Source organism: Fringilla coelebs (assembly GCF_963513975.1).
Source record: "Fringilla coelebs genome assembly, chromosome: 13".
In the NCBI taxonomy this organism is placed as follows: Eukaryota; Metazoa; Chordata; class Aves; order Passeriformes; family Fringillidae; genus Fringilla; species Fringilla coelebs.
Genome location: NC_140039.1, coordinates 15,092,125 through 15,109,228, shown reverse-complemented (window position 1 = coordinate 15,109,228; position 17,104 = coordinate 15,092,125). Strand labels below are relative to the sequence as shown.

Here is a 17,104-nt window from a genome sequence, read left to right as displayed (position 1 = left end):
CCCCCCCATCCTGGTCTCTACCATCACATCATATGAAACAGAAAATTCCTCACCACCCATTTTTTTTGAAGCTGTTTGTGTGAGGACCTAAGTCAAATTATTCCCTCAAAGAACTGAACTGGCATTTTTACCATCGAGCCTGTGGAGCAGTTGTGAAGTGCCCAACCATTTCTGAAGAGCCATTGGGGACCTGGTGCCAGCTCCTTATCCACAGATGACAATCATTGCCACAAGCAGAAGAAAAAGGCTTGTGCCCTCCTGACTGCAGCCAAGTGCTCCACAGGAGTTGGCTTTGCAGTGATAAATGTCACGTTTACAATGGGTTGTGCAACATGAAAGTCCATAATTTGCTTTCCAGGGACCTGTGCTTGATTATCAGGAGAGTCAGAAGCATCCACTGAAGTCTAATGAATAGAATTAACACATCATTTAAACAGGGAGTAATATGTATGCAAATGAGAAAAAGTTAAAAATAAGAGTTCAAGCCATAATTTCAGCAAATGTAGACTGCATCCTTATGAAATATGGATGTTTCAATTCACCTCATATCTTTACATCTATGTTAACTGCTTTGCATGGGAACAATAGGGTGCATCAAGCCCATTTTGATTTTTATATTTGAACTTGGACTTATAAAATGGATTATATTGAAACATGAATAATATATATGCTAATTAAAGACTACATTTAATGATATAAATAAAGACAAAGACCAACAGAGGCTAATTTCCATTTGCAAATTTCCTAATTACTATATTTTCCTTTAGAAAGCAGAAACTTTATTTCCATAGTCTCAGGGAAAAGAAGACAATCTTTTCTTTGCTCAAATTATTTAAAAAATCCTTTCATCTCTTTTATTCTTTAGGATTGATCTCCACAGAGATACAATTGCTTTGCCTAGATAGATTCAGTATTAAATAGCACCCAAGTTAAACTATGGTGATTTGTGCATGCAAATGGTGTGCTTTAATTATGAATTTTTTTTTTTTCTAATAAAGAATTACTACTAATAAATAGAAAGTTGATAAACCATTCAATCCCATAAACATGTTCAGAATAACTGTGGCAGATGTAAACCTAGTAAATGTCCTTGGTGCTTGAAAAGCTGTTCATCATTCCCTCCCTTCCCCTCCAGGTCCCCAAAAATAGAACAAGGACACAGGACAATTGTACAGTTGTAGGGAGACAAGGTACTAGCAGAAAACATGACTTCTGTCACACAAGACTTACAGAAAAGCCTGCTAAAAAATAAACAGGTTGCAGGAAAAGCACTTTTAAGTTAAAAGGTTTGTTTCTTAAAGTGAGGGAAGTGATAAAAACCAGTTAATTCATATGAGTATGAAGCCTGCAATATCTGGGCCAGCAGAATGTTTTTTTGCTGTTGTCTAAATGCTGGTTCTGTGGATAAAGTCCAGATTCAGCCTTAACTGACTAAAGCAGCATTTGCAGTTTGCTCTTCTGAGCCTGCAAAGCAAACCCATTTACTCCCTGATTGAAACAGCACACTTGAATGCTTCAAAAATAAGGAGCTGTATAAATGGGCAGAAACTTACCATTTTGGTACATTTAAGTCCCAAGTTTTATTAAAAAGCAAAACAAAACCCAACAAAATAAACTGAAATAATAAGGCAGGTGTGAGCACTGGCTCTTTCCAGCTTTCATTTCATGTCTGCAACACCAGTCACTGTAACAGATGAACACTGAAAGTTAGGAAACTTTTAAGACTCTAGAGAGTAAATGGTCATCATTTTTAATGATGATGTGGTTCCTACAAAATGGGAGGAATTTTACCAGCATGCACTGGAAACCTTCAGATGGTGGTTAAAAAATGGCTGTGGAGAGTGAATCACTGTGCAGAAATCCATCCATTTAACTGTTAATTTGATCAGAAACATAAAACAATTTTGAACTTTCAGGGAACAGAACATTTCTCATTAATAAGAACTGTCTTTATTTTACTTTTTTAAACATTAATAATATTTTTACAATTCCGATTTGGCTTATTTTTGCTACTTTATAAATTTGTAGGACAATTCAAAAAGATTTTGCTCTTTCTTGGAAAAGACAGGGTTTCCAAAATATGAAACAACCCACCAATCAAGACCCAGGCATGCTGCCTACGCCTGTTTCAGCTTAAAACTTGGAACTCAAATGGATTTTAACCTGTAAGTCAATAGAGTAAAACACATGCTGTTTATAGCAATAGAGGAACTGTTTTCTTTTAAACCAACCAACTCAGCATTCTACAATAAACTGAATGAATTCCTGTACTTGCAACATTTGTAACAGCAGCACAACGTGTTGTGCATTCCAAAGTCTTGTTTTTCCCCAAATTGCACAGGTTTTAAGAACAGTAAAATGAAGTTCACCCTGCTTGTTACTGTTTTACTAGTTTGCTGCTTCCCAGTATTTATCCAAGCAGCTAAGGTTGCCAAATTGATTTAATATTCTTACCCTATAATTTTACACTCAGACTACATCCTGCTGTGAAATAGCTGGTGCTAATGTTAGTCCAAATGCTGCCATGGGACTGAGGACAGGAGAGGGCCTTTCAATAGCTATATTTTATGGTTACAAGGAGAGAGAAAAAATATAATTTATCTGGTTGCTGTGGTTAATTCACAGTTTCACAGCAGAGGTATACTGTTCCCTCAGGGTACATCTAGCTGTATTATAGGATATTTCATTCACAGTTTGTCTGAGACATTGCTCTAGCTCTAACCTACCAGCTTATGAGAGTGAATCTACTCCAGAGATACCTGCATGCATTTTAACACATGCTCTTACATACTAAGAATAGTATAGAAAAGAAATTAACTAGCAACAGATCAATTGACAATAGTTTGCAAATTGTTTCTTTGAGCTGGGAAGGGGAATAGAAAGAGTGCATCAATTTCTTAATAGAGCCTTCTTTTATAAAGTGATATAATTTCACAAAAATGGTGAAATTTGTTTCTCTTTTAAGGTATCTCACAGCTTTGAAAGTCAGAGTTCAAAAATTTTACAGCTGTATAAGAGTTTCCTCTATAGTAACTTACAACAGACCCAGCAGATGAGTAGGAGATGCCAGTGGTACCTGACATCCACTACCACTGTAGTTATGAGAAAACCCACACTCCTCATGGCATATTATTTCTGAGCACTTAAAAACCTGTTCTTAATGGAAATTAATAGGAATATGTTGATATTTACAAAATATTTGTTCAAACTTATGCATTGCAAACTATTAAACCAGTAAGTGCACGGATAAAATCTTGCTATTTTTTTTTCCCAGATCTCACCATTACAACAGCACTGGGGAAAGCATTTCCAGAGAAAAAAATATGTCTGCAATTAATCCATTTAATTAGTTCCACAGAGACAAAACATAAGATCGATTGCAGCTGTGCAGATCCCTCCTTGCCTGACCTCAGCTGCCCTTGCCCGTTCTCCTTTGCTCTCTGTGCAGAAGAAAGTATTTGTGGAAATGTTGGGGAAATTCTGCTACACCTCTAAACAAAGCACTGAGGAAAGGTGTCAACAGCAGTTTTCCAACTTGCTGCCAAGACTTCTGTATAAGGTTCACCCCCTTAGGATGGCCTGTGGGCAGACTACAGCATGAATGTCTCAGCTCTTATGGGACACATCATAGAGCAAATTAAAAATAAAAATTACACTTTTTGTGTTTGAGCATTTTCAAGGTCACCAACATGATATTTTGAATTCTAGTCTTCCACACCCAAAGCACATATTGTCCTGTTTTGTGACTCATGATTGCATGCTTGACATTATCTTTCAAAATAAAGGTGATGCACATCTAAGCTCCCACTGAGTTCAGCAGCCACATCCATAAAAGTGCCTGCAGGAAGATGTTCACCAACTGACCCATAAGCTTCAGTGTTAGAGTGACAGGCAGGCTCCTGGCCTGTGATTTACAGGGCAATTTATCACACTGTACCATCCCTCCTCTTTTCTCTCACTTCCATGTGTGCTTTAAAGCTGCACTGCAGGACTGTGGAGAACAGGCCTGGAAGCTCCCGTGAGGGATCAGACTCCTGTGGTGCATCCTCACTGGAGCTGCTTAACCTTGTCTGAAAGCTAGAAATGATGGAAATTCTATAGACCACCCCTTTGTGGTCTTTCCTATCATTTCCTGTTTTTCATGTCCAGCTGAAATTTCCCTCTTGCTGTAATTTAAGCCAAAGGCCCCTCACATCTGCAGCATAATGGGGGCAGAGGATGATGGATTCCTTGCAGACCCCTTCCATGTACTCAAGCACTTGCTTCCCCTGTCTGCTAACAGCCCTGCCTGCCCCACCTGATGCAACAATCTTCCATGCAGAAAAGGTGAATCACATTAAAAAAACCCAGAGTCCTCTCTTATTTACACCTGGAGATACATCAGGCTGCTATAAAACTGTATTTGCTTTTTATTTATAGGACAGCTGAGAGGAGAACACTGATTCATGAAATTCAGAAGAAGGCTGGCCATATGGGACACAGGAAGAAGCTGGCTTCAAATATCTGGCAAGAAGAAATTTGATATTGCAATTACATACTCCTGAGAACCTATTGAAGATGAAACAGGCTCCTCAGTCACGTGGACTCAAATTTACAATGGCAAAGTCTGCTGTAGCTGGCAGAAGTTATTCAGGAATCATTCTGTTAACACCAGTGGGATGGCTCAGGTCTAAAGCAAAATCTAGACAGTCCTATTTCCTTGAAATGGGACATTCCTGGGTTGGAATGTACTTATTGATTTTGGTCCTGATGCTCTATAATTAGAATTAAAAGTACTATTTTCTGAGCTTTTTCAATATCCTGATAGTTCTGGAAATCACCACTGATCTCCATTTAAGCTTAGCAAAAACCTGTTTCATTTCTCAAGACAAAATATGTTGGTTTGTAAAGTGGCAGGCCACTATTGGCCTCACCAGAAAGGAAATAGGATCTTGTAGAATTCTGTTTTGTGACAAAAAAATTAAACCTAGTGTTAATTAAAAAAGAGTAAAAGTAACAGGCAGATAATGAGAGAATATGCCCCTTCCCACAGTCAAGCCCTTAACAGATCATCCAGCATGCTTAAAAAGCAACTTTCCATCTGCGAATCTGTCTCTCTCTCTTTTTTGTCTAATGAGCCTGAGTTAGTCTGTTCAAAAGCCCAAATGGACATCTGGGGCCAATTCAGCAGCAGGGGATCTGTTACCATAACAACTGATAACTCCCCTGATTTCTGAAAGGTCCTTTTGGGAAATGGTCATGGAACAAGAAGTTGTTGAGGGATGGTTGCAGGTGGCTGTCCTGGGCTCCTCTGCCTCAGCCCTTCCCACACGGAGCCAGCCCTGTGTCCCAGCAGCCTTGGGACCAGCTGGGCTCAGCCCCCCTGCAGGAGGGGACAATAAAACCCCTGAGCCAACACCGTGAAGGGCAGCAGTGACACACTCCAGTTTGCTCTTGGGCTCTACCTGGGGCTCTTGCCCCAGCCTCTGTCCTGCTGGATGAAACAGCGCAGAGAAGTTTTCATATTGATTTTCCTCATAAAAGGGAGAATGATGAGCACTGGAAGTATGGTCCCAACAGCCAGAACAAGCAACTAGTGCTGTCCTGAGCATCCGGCTTGAAAGTGAGGGGCTGACGTCAGCAGAGAAGATGAGGTCAGGTCCCAGAGTGGGATAAGAGGGAGCTGATCACAGGCCTGCTCCCTTTTAATGAAAATGAGCAGCATTTTGAGATATTAAACACAGAAGGGCCTCAGATTCAGTACCTTTACCTCTGACACTGACAAAATCTCACACAACCTGGATCTTCTGCAATAAGAGCTGAAGCGCTTTTCCTCCATCGCCTGGATTGAAAGCAGATCAGAGGACTCCAGATCAGGCTAGGCTGCATCCCATTTACCAGGCAGTGATCTCCCCCATCCCATCCCTCAACATATGAGACTAAATGTGGCTATTCCCAGAGGAAAACAAAGGTATGACTTGTTCAGTATGAGCAAGGCACAGCTGGGGACTAAAAAAAGAGATGGAAGCTGCAAGAAGTTTCAGGTATGCCACTCACCTCCACGTTTACCCTTGTCTCCCTGCGGAGTTGCCCTTCTCCAGGGAGAAGGGAAGTCTCTTGTCCTTGTGAATTCTCCTCAGTGCCTATGGTGACACAAGCTCTGGGGCACTGCCACTGCCAAGATGAGCACAGGTGCCTGGATGGGGTCCTCAGGCATCACTGAGGACAATGCTGGGGTGAGCATCCCCATCCATCCTTCTCATTCCTGCCCTGTGCTGCTCCCTCAGTTATGCTGGTAGAGCTCTGTCCTGTTACTACATGAACCAGACTGGGAGCTAATCTGGTTTAAATCAGGACATGAAAACTCCTCTCATTTTTTTAGAAGTTTTTTTTTAAAAACATGGATTATTTCACAATCCAGCTCCTCACATGGTTGTACAAACATTTGCAATGGGATCACAGAGGGCAGAACAAGGGCAGGAACAGAGGACCCTGCCTGAACTGCTGCTGCTGAAATAAATACTCATGCAACTGCATCTGAGGCATTCTTAAAATTAACACCCAGGGTCTCAGAAAGTGTTACCACTCAACATCCTCCATGGGTGAGAAAATGAGAAGAATCACAAACATTTTAGAGTAAGCTGAAAGAAGCTTTTATCATTGTAAGCAAACAATTTTACAATGGTCTGTAAATTTGCAATGTTCCTTTTCCAATCAGTACAGTAGATGAACAACACATTGTGTACTCATAAAATAAAAACTAGAGACAGGTTCAAATAACAATTTCAGCACTTTTTACAACCTGGTACAGGCAGAAGTTATTTTTTTTTCCCAATTAAGTTTTAACACTCTCTTAGCTAAGCAGCTGTGCAAGCTCACCAGAATTTAACACCAAAGGTCTGAGGCATGGTTATTAGACATGGTAAATATGAGGGTAGTTTATGTTGCAGCTTTTGTTGCTATATTACAAGTTGATTTACAAATACAGCTGACCAACCTTCTTCATTGCTATTTCACCAGTGTCAGAACTCAGATGCTGAAATATTGAACACCTGAGCTTGCTCCCAGTGAGATCTTTGCCACTGAGTTCAACAACAATGCTCTCAACCCGTAAGTGACTTGGCCTGAGGTCCCACAGAAATCAATGACTGAGTCAGAAAAAAGAGCACATCTCCTGGTGCTCAGTGTGAGCTCTCCTGCACAGAAAGGTATTGCCAGAGAAGTACAAGGCTCTGTCACAGGACTTGTCCCAATGATTCAGTTCAATTTGACAGGATGCTTAACTTAAGAAAAACTTAAGAAAATTCTCTCTCTGTCTACTAAATTCTATAGGGTTTTGCCCAAGGAAAATTAAAGGCATCTTTTTCCCAAGCTGTCTCATATACACACACAGCTATAAAACAAGCAATGCAGGCTTGCTTGCTCTTTGAAAGGCAGCAGCTGCGTTGTTCCAAAAATCCCCCTGAAAGTAAGCATATTAGCACTGTATAAACAGTTTGATTTAATAAGAAATGCAGTACAATATTCCCACTTTGTCTTTGGGATCATGATGTTGATTGTGGCAATAATTCAAGGTGAATTATGGTATCTGTTCAAAAGAAAGAAAAAGAAAACTCTCCAGCTATAGTCGTGAATGAATTTCTTCCTCTTAGCTGAAAATGAGAAATGGCTATAATTTAGTTCTCATTTAAAAGTTGCTGTTGGCTACACTGTAAAATCTTAATTGCTTCTTAATATTCTCTGCTTATTTTTTCCCTTTGAAACCACAGTCTATAGAACTGTAGTGTTTAGATTAAAAATCAGAATGAAAAACAAACAGTGGAAGGTTACCACCCTCTCCTAAAATATGTTCTTTTCCTCCCAAAGGACCAAACTTGCTGTGTATCAAAATATTTCAGCTGATTTCCTGACTCTAGTCACCCTCCTGCACCTGTGTGAAGATGAAAGTGACACTGACCCTGGGTTTACCCCTAAGTGTCAATACTCAGAACTAGTTCAATTTGTTACAGAATATAGTGGAAGTTCTAGAAAAGACATGTTTCAAGCCATATTACAGCTCAGCATACTATAGGAACTCATCTTGCTGCAAAAAAACTGAAGTCACACTCAATCCCTGAATAGTTTGGAGGTCACTACCAAACACACCCTGCAGTTCTCGGAGCTCGTAGCAAAGGCTGTGAGAGTAACAGTGGCAAAGACTGCAGACAATCCAAGTCAGATTTTAAACTGACCTTGAAGATCTGCAGATGGATCTCATGATACTGAGTCTGGGTATAAAATCACAGATGCAAAACAAATGCCCAGAAATGCAAAAATAAAGTGTTTGGGAAACAGCACCTCATGACGCCCACGTTTTAATGGGCTCTAGACGAGCTAGCAGTGCTCCAGTGAAGGTCCTAAAATCCCAGGGTACAGTTTTCAGAAATATTCAGTTGTTGTCCCTACAGCACACAATTTCTGGAACCAGTATGAAAGGAAAGAAAGCAGAAAAAGAAGCACCGTTGTGCCACTGCAAAAGTGAATGGTGAATCCATATGGTGAGTAAAACAAGGATCTGGTCTCCTCACCTTTTCTGTCTGCTAAGACTCAAATTCTCAACTTGGTGCTAAAAGAAATCAATTTAAGCACTAGAGGTGCTGGGAGCAACAGTCCCCTTCATCATGCCCACGGCAGCTCAAGGATCAGCCAGGCCAGCCTTTCCTCAAGAGGAATCAAAGATGCACAGAAGCAAACTGAAAGTGCAGCATCATTGTCCCTCCTGCCCTGGGAGCCCAACTACCAACAGCCCACAGCGGATGTCGTGGCTCGTGGTCACCCTGTGATTGTGCTCTCCTCATTTTTCTGGGATAAAAGGCAGCACAATTTTTGCAGCTTCATTATGCTGACCTAGTTTATCTTCCACTCTACCAACTTAAAATCACACAGGCCTCTTTGTGCAGCAGTGCCATTAAAGTACTGAATCCAGGAAACTTTAGTAGAAAGGTAATTCAGAGCTCTGCTTGCCTGCAAGTTCCCATCCCTTTTCATTATTGAGATGGCCACCACACGAAAAAGATGGAAGTGACCCTTTCTCTTCAACATTAGTCATATTCTTTCACCATTTGTCCAGGATCCACATGAAAAGGAACTGAAAACAGCAAATTACCTCTGCAAATAATCGAGTCTTCTTCAGAAGTGGCACAGATCATTTCCAAATATATTCAGTTACAAGAAGTCTCTAAAACACAGCATGGAAGCTCAACAGATGGAAAAAGGAAATCTTCATCAAACAATGACAGTCTCCTTTTCAAATAAAGGGAACAGAAAATGAAGCTTCCTTACAAGAAGTCTTCTTCACAAAACTTATTTCTTTGCTGTATTGTGGAATGAGCCACACAGAGACCAAACAAAATTAATGCTTTGCCAAACCTTCCCAAGCAACTTCTCTAACTCCTTATTTTGGACAATAGGGCACTGATGAGATGGAAACAAGCAAAGGCTCTGCTTCATTGTTCCACTTATGTCACCACTGGTCTCAAATCATCTAATTCCACAAATGCTCAAAAAAGCAAAAACAAAAATAAAATTCGTTTTACCCTCACAATGCATTGCCAAGAGCAACTATGTCTCTTCTGCTTCCTCTAGTTCTCTGGGTTTTGATTTATAATATTTTTTTCTAACACCAAAACAAAGTACTGCTGTGCAAGAAAAGACCCCTTGGTCTAGCACACCTGTCCCCTTGAGGGTTATCCTTTCATCACAAGTGTCTCTCTGCTGTGCACTTCAATACCATGTTTCCCTTTATGAAATATCCATCTCAAACTCGTTTTCATGCCATTTGCTTTGATGGTATTATTCAGCAAATTATTCCATATGTTGCCCATTACATCTTAAGCTAAGTATTTTTTCCTGAAAATGCAAATTGCTGCTCCTTTCAAACTTCTGAATTAGAGTCCGCAGTGCTTCAAAATCTCTTTTTTTCCTTATTTTAAAACACTCATAGAGGTAAACATTTTATTTTTTCCCTGAGGAAAGGCAATCACGCAGCAAATAAAATGCTGTGCTGCTGCTTCAGTGTGCAGACCATGTCAATGTGAAATGTTACTGGAATGATTTGTGTTCTAGTTGCTTGTTGATTTATCCTAAAACACACATGTATTTTTAATACACACTCTGTATTTGTTAAAAATCTTCAGAATTAAAAATCTTCAGAACTACTTGAAGGCAGTACATATGTCCTCTCAAGTTTGTTCCTTTATTTCTTGCTTCAATTTTATCAAAAACTTTGCTGCATGACGTAATTTTTATGTCTATATTAATTCTTAATCTCCACCAACTTTAATATCTTTTCAGGGATGGCTTTGTTACTCTTTGAGTAAATTAAATACAAATTTTACAATTATTTCTCTTGCTCCACTAGTGAAATTGCAAAGAAATGGAAATATTTTGCAAACAGTGATAGGTACCAACATTCTTCTAGATAATAGCTCTTAGCTTTGTATTTCAAAACCTTTCTGCCTTAGAAGAGCATTTTGTATCAACACTAGACAAATACTATTAATCCTTCATCCCAGTGTTTTGAGATATACCAAATCCTTCCAGAACTTGCCTGTGAATTTGACCAAGTTTAGTACTTCAAATAAAGACAATATACATTGAAAACCAGGATGATACAATGGGATCTTTAGAACCTTTCCTATTTCAGCTTTTGTGCATATACCACTGCAATTTTTATTCACCATCTTACTGCAATGATGTTAACTACTTACAAATGTTAATAGAAATTATTTTCACAAGACTATTGCCATCTACTTATTAATTCTTTCAGATGTTCTCAGCCTGAACAATTGGGCCAACTAATCATCAGCAAAATGAGTGTACTGAAAAATAGCTTGGTAGCTTTGTAATGAATTCTGTAAATATAATGACCAATGGGCTGGTATTTCCCATCAAAGCTACTTTATCCCAGCTAATCAGATTTTCAAATCATTCCTAAATACCTTGGATGTGGCTTATCCCTGGTTAATGTTAACTTCCAGACAAATGAGGTGCCTCTGGGTTCTGATTTTGACATGAGCAGGTGCTGCAGGTTTTGTTTACTCTAAAACAAATGGAGGGGGATTTGTTGGTACTAATCCTGGTCTCCACCACTGAACCAATGCCCACTGGTGTGAATGACAGTGTCTCTTTGTAAGAGGCACTCTTTACTTTCAAGACCTTGCAGGCTGCACTTCTGAATGCTTCACTAATGCCGGAGAGCAAAGCTGTGGAATGTGACACAAGCTTACCTCACTTTCTTGAAGTACAGTCAAAGGAAGAAAAGAACTGCGTAAGATTACAGAGGAGGTTTGTGGCAAAGACACCCATGAAACCAAGGCCAGTCTAACTGGGATTTTCAACCACAACCACCTTTCCTGAAGGCCAAGACAAAGATCATTTTTATAGCTACTTCAGAGGGACTATTTGTCCCCAATATTTGTCACCATTACACCATTGGTAGAACTCTTCCAAGCTCATTTTCATGACACAAAAATCAGTATTTAAGACAGCTGAATAGTTAACCAACAAAGCTGTTCTAGCACCCAGAGAACTATCTAATGCATCTATCATGGTAACTTCTAATAAAATAACAGAACACAGGACCACATTAAAAACACCACCTGGAACGTGTTTCAAACCCTAATCAGTTTCCATTGAGAAGGAACCAGGCTCACCTCCAGTAGACAAGCACAGCGATGAGAAGAATGAGGCACACGAAGGTCAGTGCTGAGACCACAATGAGTGGGATGATCCATTCCATTTTACCAGGAGACGGTCTCGTGGCCATGCTGGAGCTGTTCTTGCCAGCTGTGTGTTAAACACAGAACAAAACCAATCACTGGGTGGAAAAAAGAATTACTGTATGGAAAAATGTGTAAACAAAACAAATAGCTTATCCCTTTTACATGCTATGAGTAAACAGAGCAGAGATCCTCTAACTGCAGGGTGGGACTCCATTTGTCTTCAGTCTGAGACATGAGAGCACAGAAGTATGGTGTTTATTGCCACATATGGCTAGGATTTTACTACTGCCTGTAATTATGGTCTCTTAGACACTTTTAGGACTCTTTCGTGCAAGCACCTATTATCAGATGTAGAGGATCCCACTGAGCCAATGCTGTGCTCTGTCACCACTGTTTGCAGATAAATGTACTCTGTTTCTCAACAGTGCAGGACAGCCCTGTTTGCAAAGCTCTGTGTAATACTTAGCTTTAGAAATAAATTTCTTGGTAACTATCTTAAAATAAAAAATCCTCAACATGTTGGGTGTCATGTCACATCATTTGCAGAATTGTCACAATCTGGTGGGTTACTGCATACGAAAGCACTTTTTAGCATATGGATTGTCAAGATGGGTGGATGAATGAATGGATAGGATGTGTTGTAACTGACAGAAGAAATCATTATGCCACAGCTTTTGAACAAAATTAAAGTTCGTCAATACCCTGAGATCTGGCTGAGTTAACTCCGCTTCACTTTTTGCATGACATCTCACTAAAATTATTGTATCATATATAAGATGAATATCTAGAAGTTCTGCAAGTACTGGAGCCAATGAGCATAGACACTGCACCAGTGTATTTCAAAAGACATCTGATTTGTGCAAATTCATGTAGACTTGATGAATAAATTGGTTTAGACAGAATGATAAAAGAAAAATGCAGAAGCGGATTCCATATCTTATTCATGTTTCCTAACAAACAGGCCGTGGTTGATCAATACCTGTCAACAGGACATAATGGGAAAGGATTGGTACAAACAGCTTCAGATTTCAAGGAGGATTGAAACATGCACACTTGACTTCTACTTTTAAGTAGAGTGAGTCTTTCCTTACCAACATGCTTCCTTGCCCTCATTCAGTATTGTATTATCATAGCTTCCGAAACTGCTGCAAATCCTACCAGAAGAACATAATTGCCTTTTCACCATAGGCAGGCAAAACACAGATAATTGGAAGTCACCAGATGTCACATAACATGAAGTCATACTCTATTTTAATAGCATTTAGATTATACTCCTCCATAGGCAGGAGGAAAATTCAGCTAACGTGGAAGTAAAGGTTAATTGTAAATGCTTTTGCCTGACTGCTGAAAACAGAGCAAGGCTGCAGGCTGCTGCAAGCCCAGCAAGAAATCTTCCTGGTTTTCAGAACTAGGCTGATAGAGGTAATGCCCTTTAGCAAGCAGCCTAAGTGATGTGCTAATCAGAAGGATGTTTGGGGGAAGTGAACGTGCACTTTGATTGAACATCTTTGAATTCCTTGACTAGCAAAGAATAAGGAAAAGAGCAACCCCCAAATTAGAGCAAAGGCTTATTCTCTGTATTTGCCAAACTTATGAAATGCTAAGTCTTGAGGCATCAGTTATTACCAGTGCATTTCAAATAATTTAAGAGCAGGAAAAAGAATCAGCCTGTGAGGTGTTACTAATCAGAACAGTAAAAGGGACAAATCAAAAACCACGTGATGTAATGAAACTTTGTAGAAGAGCCAAATAGTCCTACCATCTTATATCCATTAGGGTGTTGTTTCAGTTCTCTCCAATGACAATATTCTGTTTAGTTTCACCTCCACATCTTTCAACACAAAACCATATGTTTCTGTTTGCATGGGAAGAAAATTCAGTTCCATTGTAAGCACAGCATGGGCTGGAGTCCCAATGCACACTGTTAAATTCTGCAGTGCTCACGATGCTCCTCTTAGTCAGTCTAGTGTGGAGAACACACAAATCTGCCCCTGCCAACTCCCTGTACCACAGATGTGAGGAGAAGAAAGTGCTCAGTATGCTGAGTGCCAGAATAGCAACTGCCATTCCCTAACACTGATGGCTGGCCCTGAAATTCCAGTTGGGAATGCTCAAGCAGTGATGTGCTTCAGCAGAAAAGACATAGTTCCCGTGCTGGCTTTGAAGAAAAAGTCTGAGGTGTTTTCCACTGTTTAAGTAATGTGTTGTGAGAGCTTAAACAAACCAGTGCCAGTAAAACTTGTACAAGAATGGCAGCTGGGGCCAGAGGTAGAGCAGTGCAGCTGGAGAGCTGGTGTCTGTCTTGAGTGTCATGGCAAAATAGCCTAAGAAATGCCAGCATGCTGGAAAAAGATGAAATGAAAACACACACACAAAAAGACAGATCTGGGGCCCTACAGTTTCCTGTTCTCCCATATAACAAAACAGTATGAAATAAAAAAATAGTCACCACTTCATTCTTTTCCAAAGCAAGAATGTCAAGCCCTGGTAGTGTCAACAGCATATCCTTGTAACAGTGCCCACCATAAGCTGTACTTGGCAAGGGATGGGAGAAGCTTAAAAAACGGACTAGGAAACTCCATTTTTGCTAAGAAATGTAAACAGTTTCCAGTGGCATATGCCTTCGTTGAATTAATTCAGTTTGCCTTTTACTGGCTTGGAATTCATCCCAGTAGGAAGGAATAAAAATTATTACAGCATATCTGTTTCAGGAGGTCCCACATGATACAAGCCCTGGCACTACTAAATCTACTCCTGCGTCTGGAAAAGTCCATAACTTCTGTGAACCACCCATTCAGCAGTTCCACCCAGGCACTGGATGGATGAGCCCTGGCACAGGGAGCACTGGATGGCATCAGGCAGCCAGGGAGGCTCTGGCAGTGCAATTCTTGCATAAAGGTCAAGGTAAGAAAGAGGCATTCTAGAGTTTGTGAAATGTGCTTTTTTCCCTGCGTATTCTTGGAAAATGGTTCCTGAGAAAAGAAACATGTTTATTTCCCTTAAGTAACACTGCTTGCTATAATAAGCAACCATAGCTGTACTATATAACCTATCTACTTTTATCATTCCTTGCCATTGCACAAACTGCCAGGACAAAGTTCTGTTTGTTGTACCATTTCAGATACCATTAACCAAAGAAAAACCCTGCTCCTGAACTGCCTCAGACCACAGGGTCTCCTAAGAGAAAGTCAGCTTGCTCATCTTTCCCTTGAGTAAATGAAGTTATGAACTTATACAAATGTATTAATTAATTATGGAAAATAATACTGGCCATTTATGAAATAATAAAAAGGCAAACCCCTGTTTCTTAAAGAAGTATTACCTTTGATACAAGCTTGTACCATGGTGCAGCTGTTACCCCCTATTTCTTCAAGGCACTCCTGCAGTATTCAGGCTTACAGGCAGTGCACTACTAAGCATGGCTTTTCACTGCTTTGTAACAGATGCCAATCATATTTAATCCTCTATCTGAAATTCATGGTTTGGAGGCAGTAAATAATTCCATTCTTTTATTTTCAAGCCATTCTGCTCTTTGCTCTTGTAAGCTACCACGTACATCTCTGAAGATATTTAAAAGCTGTCTGGACACCATCCTGATTAAAGTGCTATAGGAAATCCTTCTAGAGCAAGGAGACTGGACTAGCTGACTCCAGTGGTCCTTCCCAACTTTATACACACTGTGATTCTGAGTGAAAATGGCTGAAGTGCCACATGAAAATACAGCTTAATAATCCTTGCTGCAGATGGAGCAGAATTACACAGATGTTTAATTATGCTAATGAGGTAATCCCTAAAAGGCTTTTGTAACCTCAGACCTGGCAAAGACTGCTCTAAAATCCAATATTCAGTCTTTGGTAAATGCATACATCAGGCTTGAAATTTAACCCAGCACATCAAGATCTCTCTGTCTCTAAAATGCCCTCTCATGGGAGAAACTCAGCAGAGGTGGGTGAACACCGAGGGATGGGAGGACCTGGCTGAAATTTGGATGAGGAGTCAAACCCATCTCTCTGTCCTCAGTACGAGCTCACCACTCAGGCTTTTGCCCCTACTCCACAGCTATTACTTTGCTTACAACAGTCTAGTTGTTAACTCCAGTAAAAAAAAAAAGGACCTATTTAATTGTCTGGTACAATCAACCAAAATTCTGTGGGATAGTATCTGCTTTAGCCTGATTAAACTGAATCATCCTGGGTTTCATCTTTTTCCCTTGCTTATTTTATTTTTTTCCCCCCTCCCTCTTTTGTGAGAGTATAATTTTAATTGCTGTTTTTCTGATTTTCAGGTTTCAGAGACATGGACAATGCTGAGCAGCTGTGTGTGTAGCAGTTGCAGCTCAAAAGTACAATTAGTCTAATGTGGGCACCAAAACAGAGAAAAGGATGATCAGGGAAATGAAAGAGAAGAATGCAAGCAAGCATTCAGTGACAGAAGACAATCATTAGCATTGGCCAATACCACAGTCAGAAAGAGGCCAGTGCCATTTGGAAAGTATTGACATGGCCTCAGGAGAGGTGTGTGTGTGTATGCACGTGTGAAATAAGCCCTAAAAGAAAATGAGCCTTGCTGCACTAATTGGCCTCGCACTTTCCCTGTAATTTCTCATGAGTTCCCTGTTCTCCTCTAATCATGCACACTCATGAGTACTTCCCTCTTCAGTTATCTACTTACAACTGCTAATTTGATGCTATATAATTAATTTTACAAATGTACATTGTTATGAAACAATTTTCTACTCTTTAAAATGATTAAACTTTCTATTCACAAAAATGTTTTTGAAACCTTGGCAGCTTTAAAAAACCTGCTTTTAAAAGATGCAGAAGATAAAAGATGCCAGAAGAAAAGATGCATCCAAAAATGCTTCTGCCCTCACATTGGGACAGAGTAAAGTGCAGAGATGCATTCTGCTTACTTTGGAAGTGGCCTTAACAGTCTTAGCTGTGCTGCTGCTCAGGAGTCCTTTGAGACACTTCTGGCAATGCCCCCTTGGCTTCACCTGTCTTGATTTCAGGCTTACCTTGTTATGGAAAACCTTTAAGGCCCTTTCTCACAGGAAGAGGTCTTGCTATGGCTGGAGTTTCACTGAACTCAACTCCTGGCATGAGTTAGGTCAGGTCTGTCTGTATGAATTTCAAATTTCCATGTTACTGGGGAAAACAATTAAGCTGAAGCAACTAGTCTTAGGCTTTGTACTAGTCTAATTTGCCAGCCTGTGTCTTTGGTAACCCAGATCCAGCATGGAGCTCCTTCTCCTGCATTCCCAAGTGTCTTCTCACAGGGTAGCACTCAACAGGCCTCCTTCCTAACCCAAAGGTGATTAGGGCACGTGGCAGGTTGAAAACTGCCTGACAGGCATCTCAGAC

At 40.2% G+C, this 17,104-nt stretch overlaps 1 protein-coding gene across 1 annotated transcript in view; it reads right to left on the bottom strand.

The window, feature by feature from the left end:
* Positions 1-17,104, bottom strand: part of PTPRG (protein tyrosine phosphatase receptor type G) — a 391,447-nt gene that overhangs the window by 55,306 nt on the left and 319,037 nt on the right. Inside the window, exon 13 of the mRNA XM_084214136.1 lies at positions 11,673-11,805. Coding sequence (XP_084070262.1) covers positions 11,673-11,805 — 133 coding nt within the window. The remainder of the gene's footprint in view (positions 1-11,672; positions 11,806-17,104) is intronic.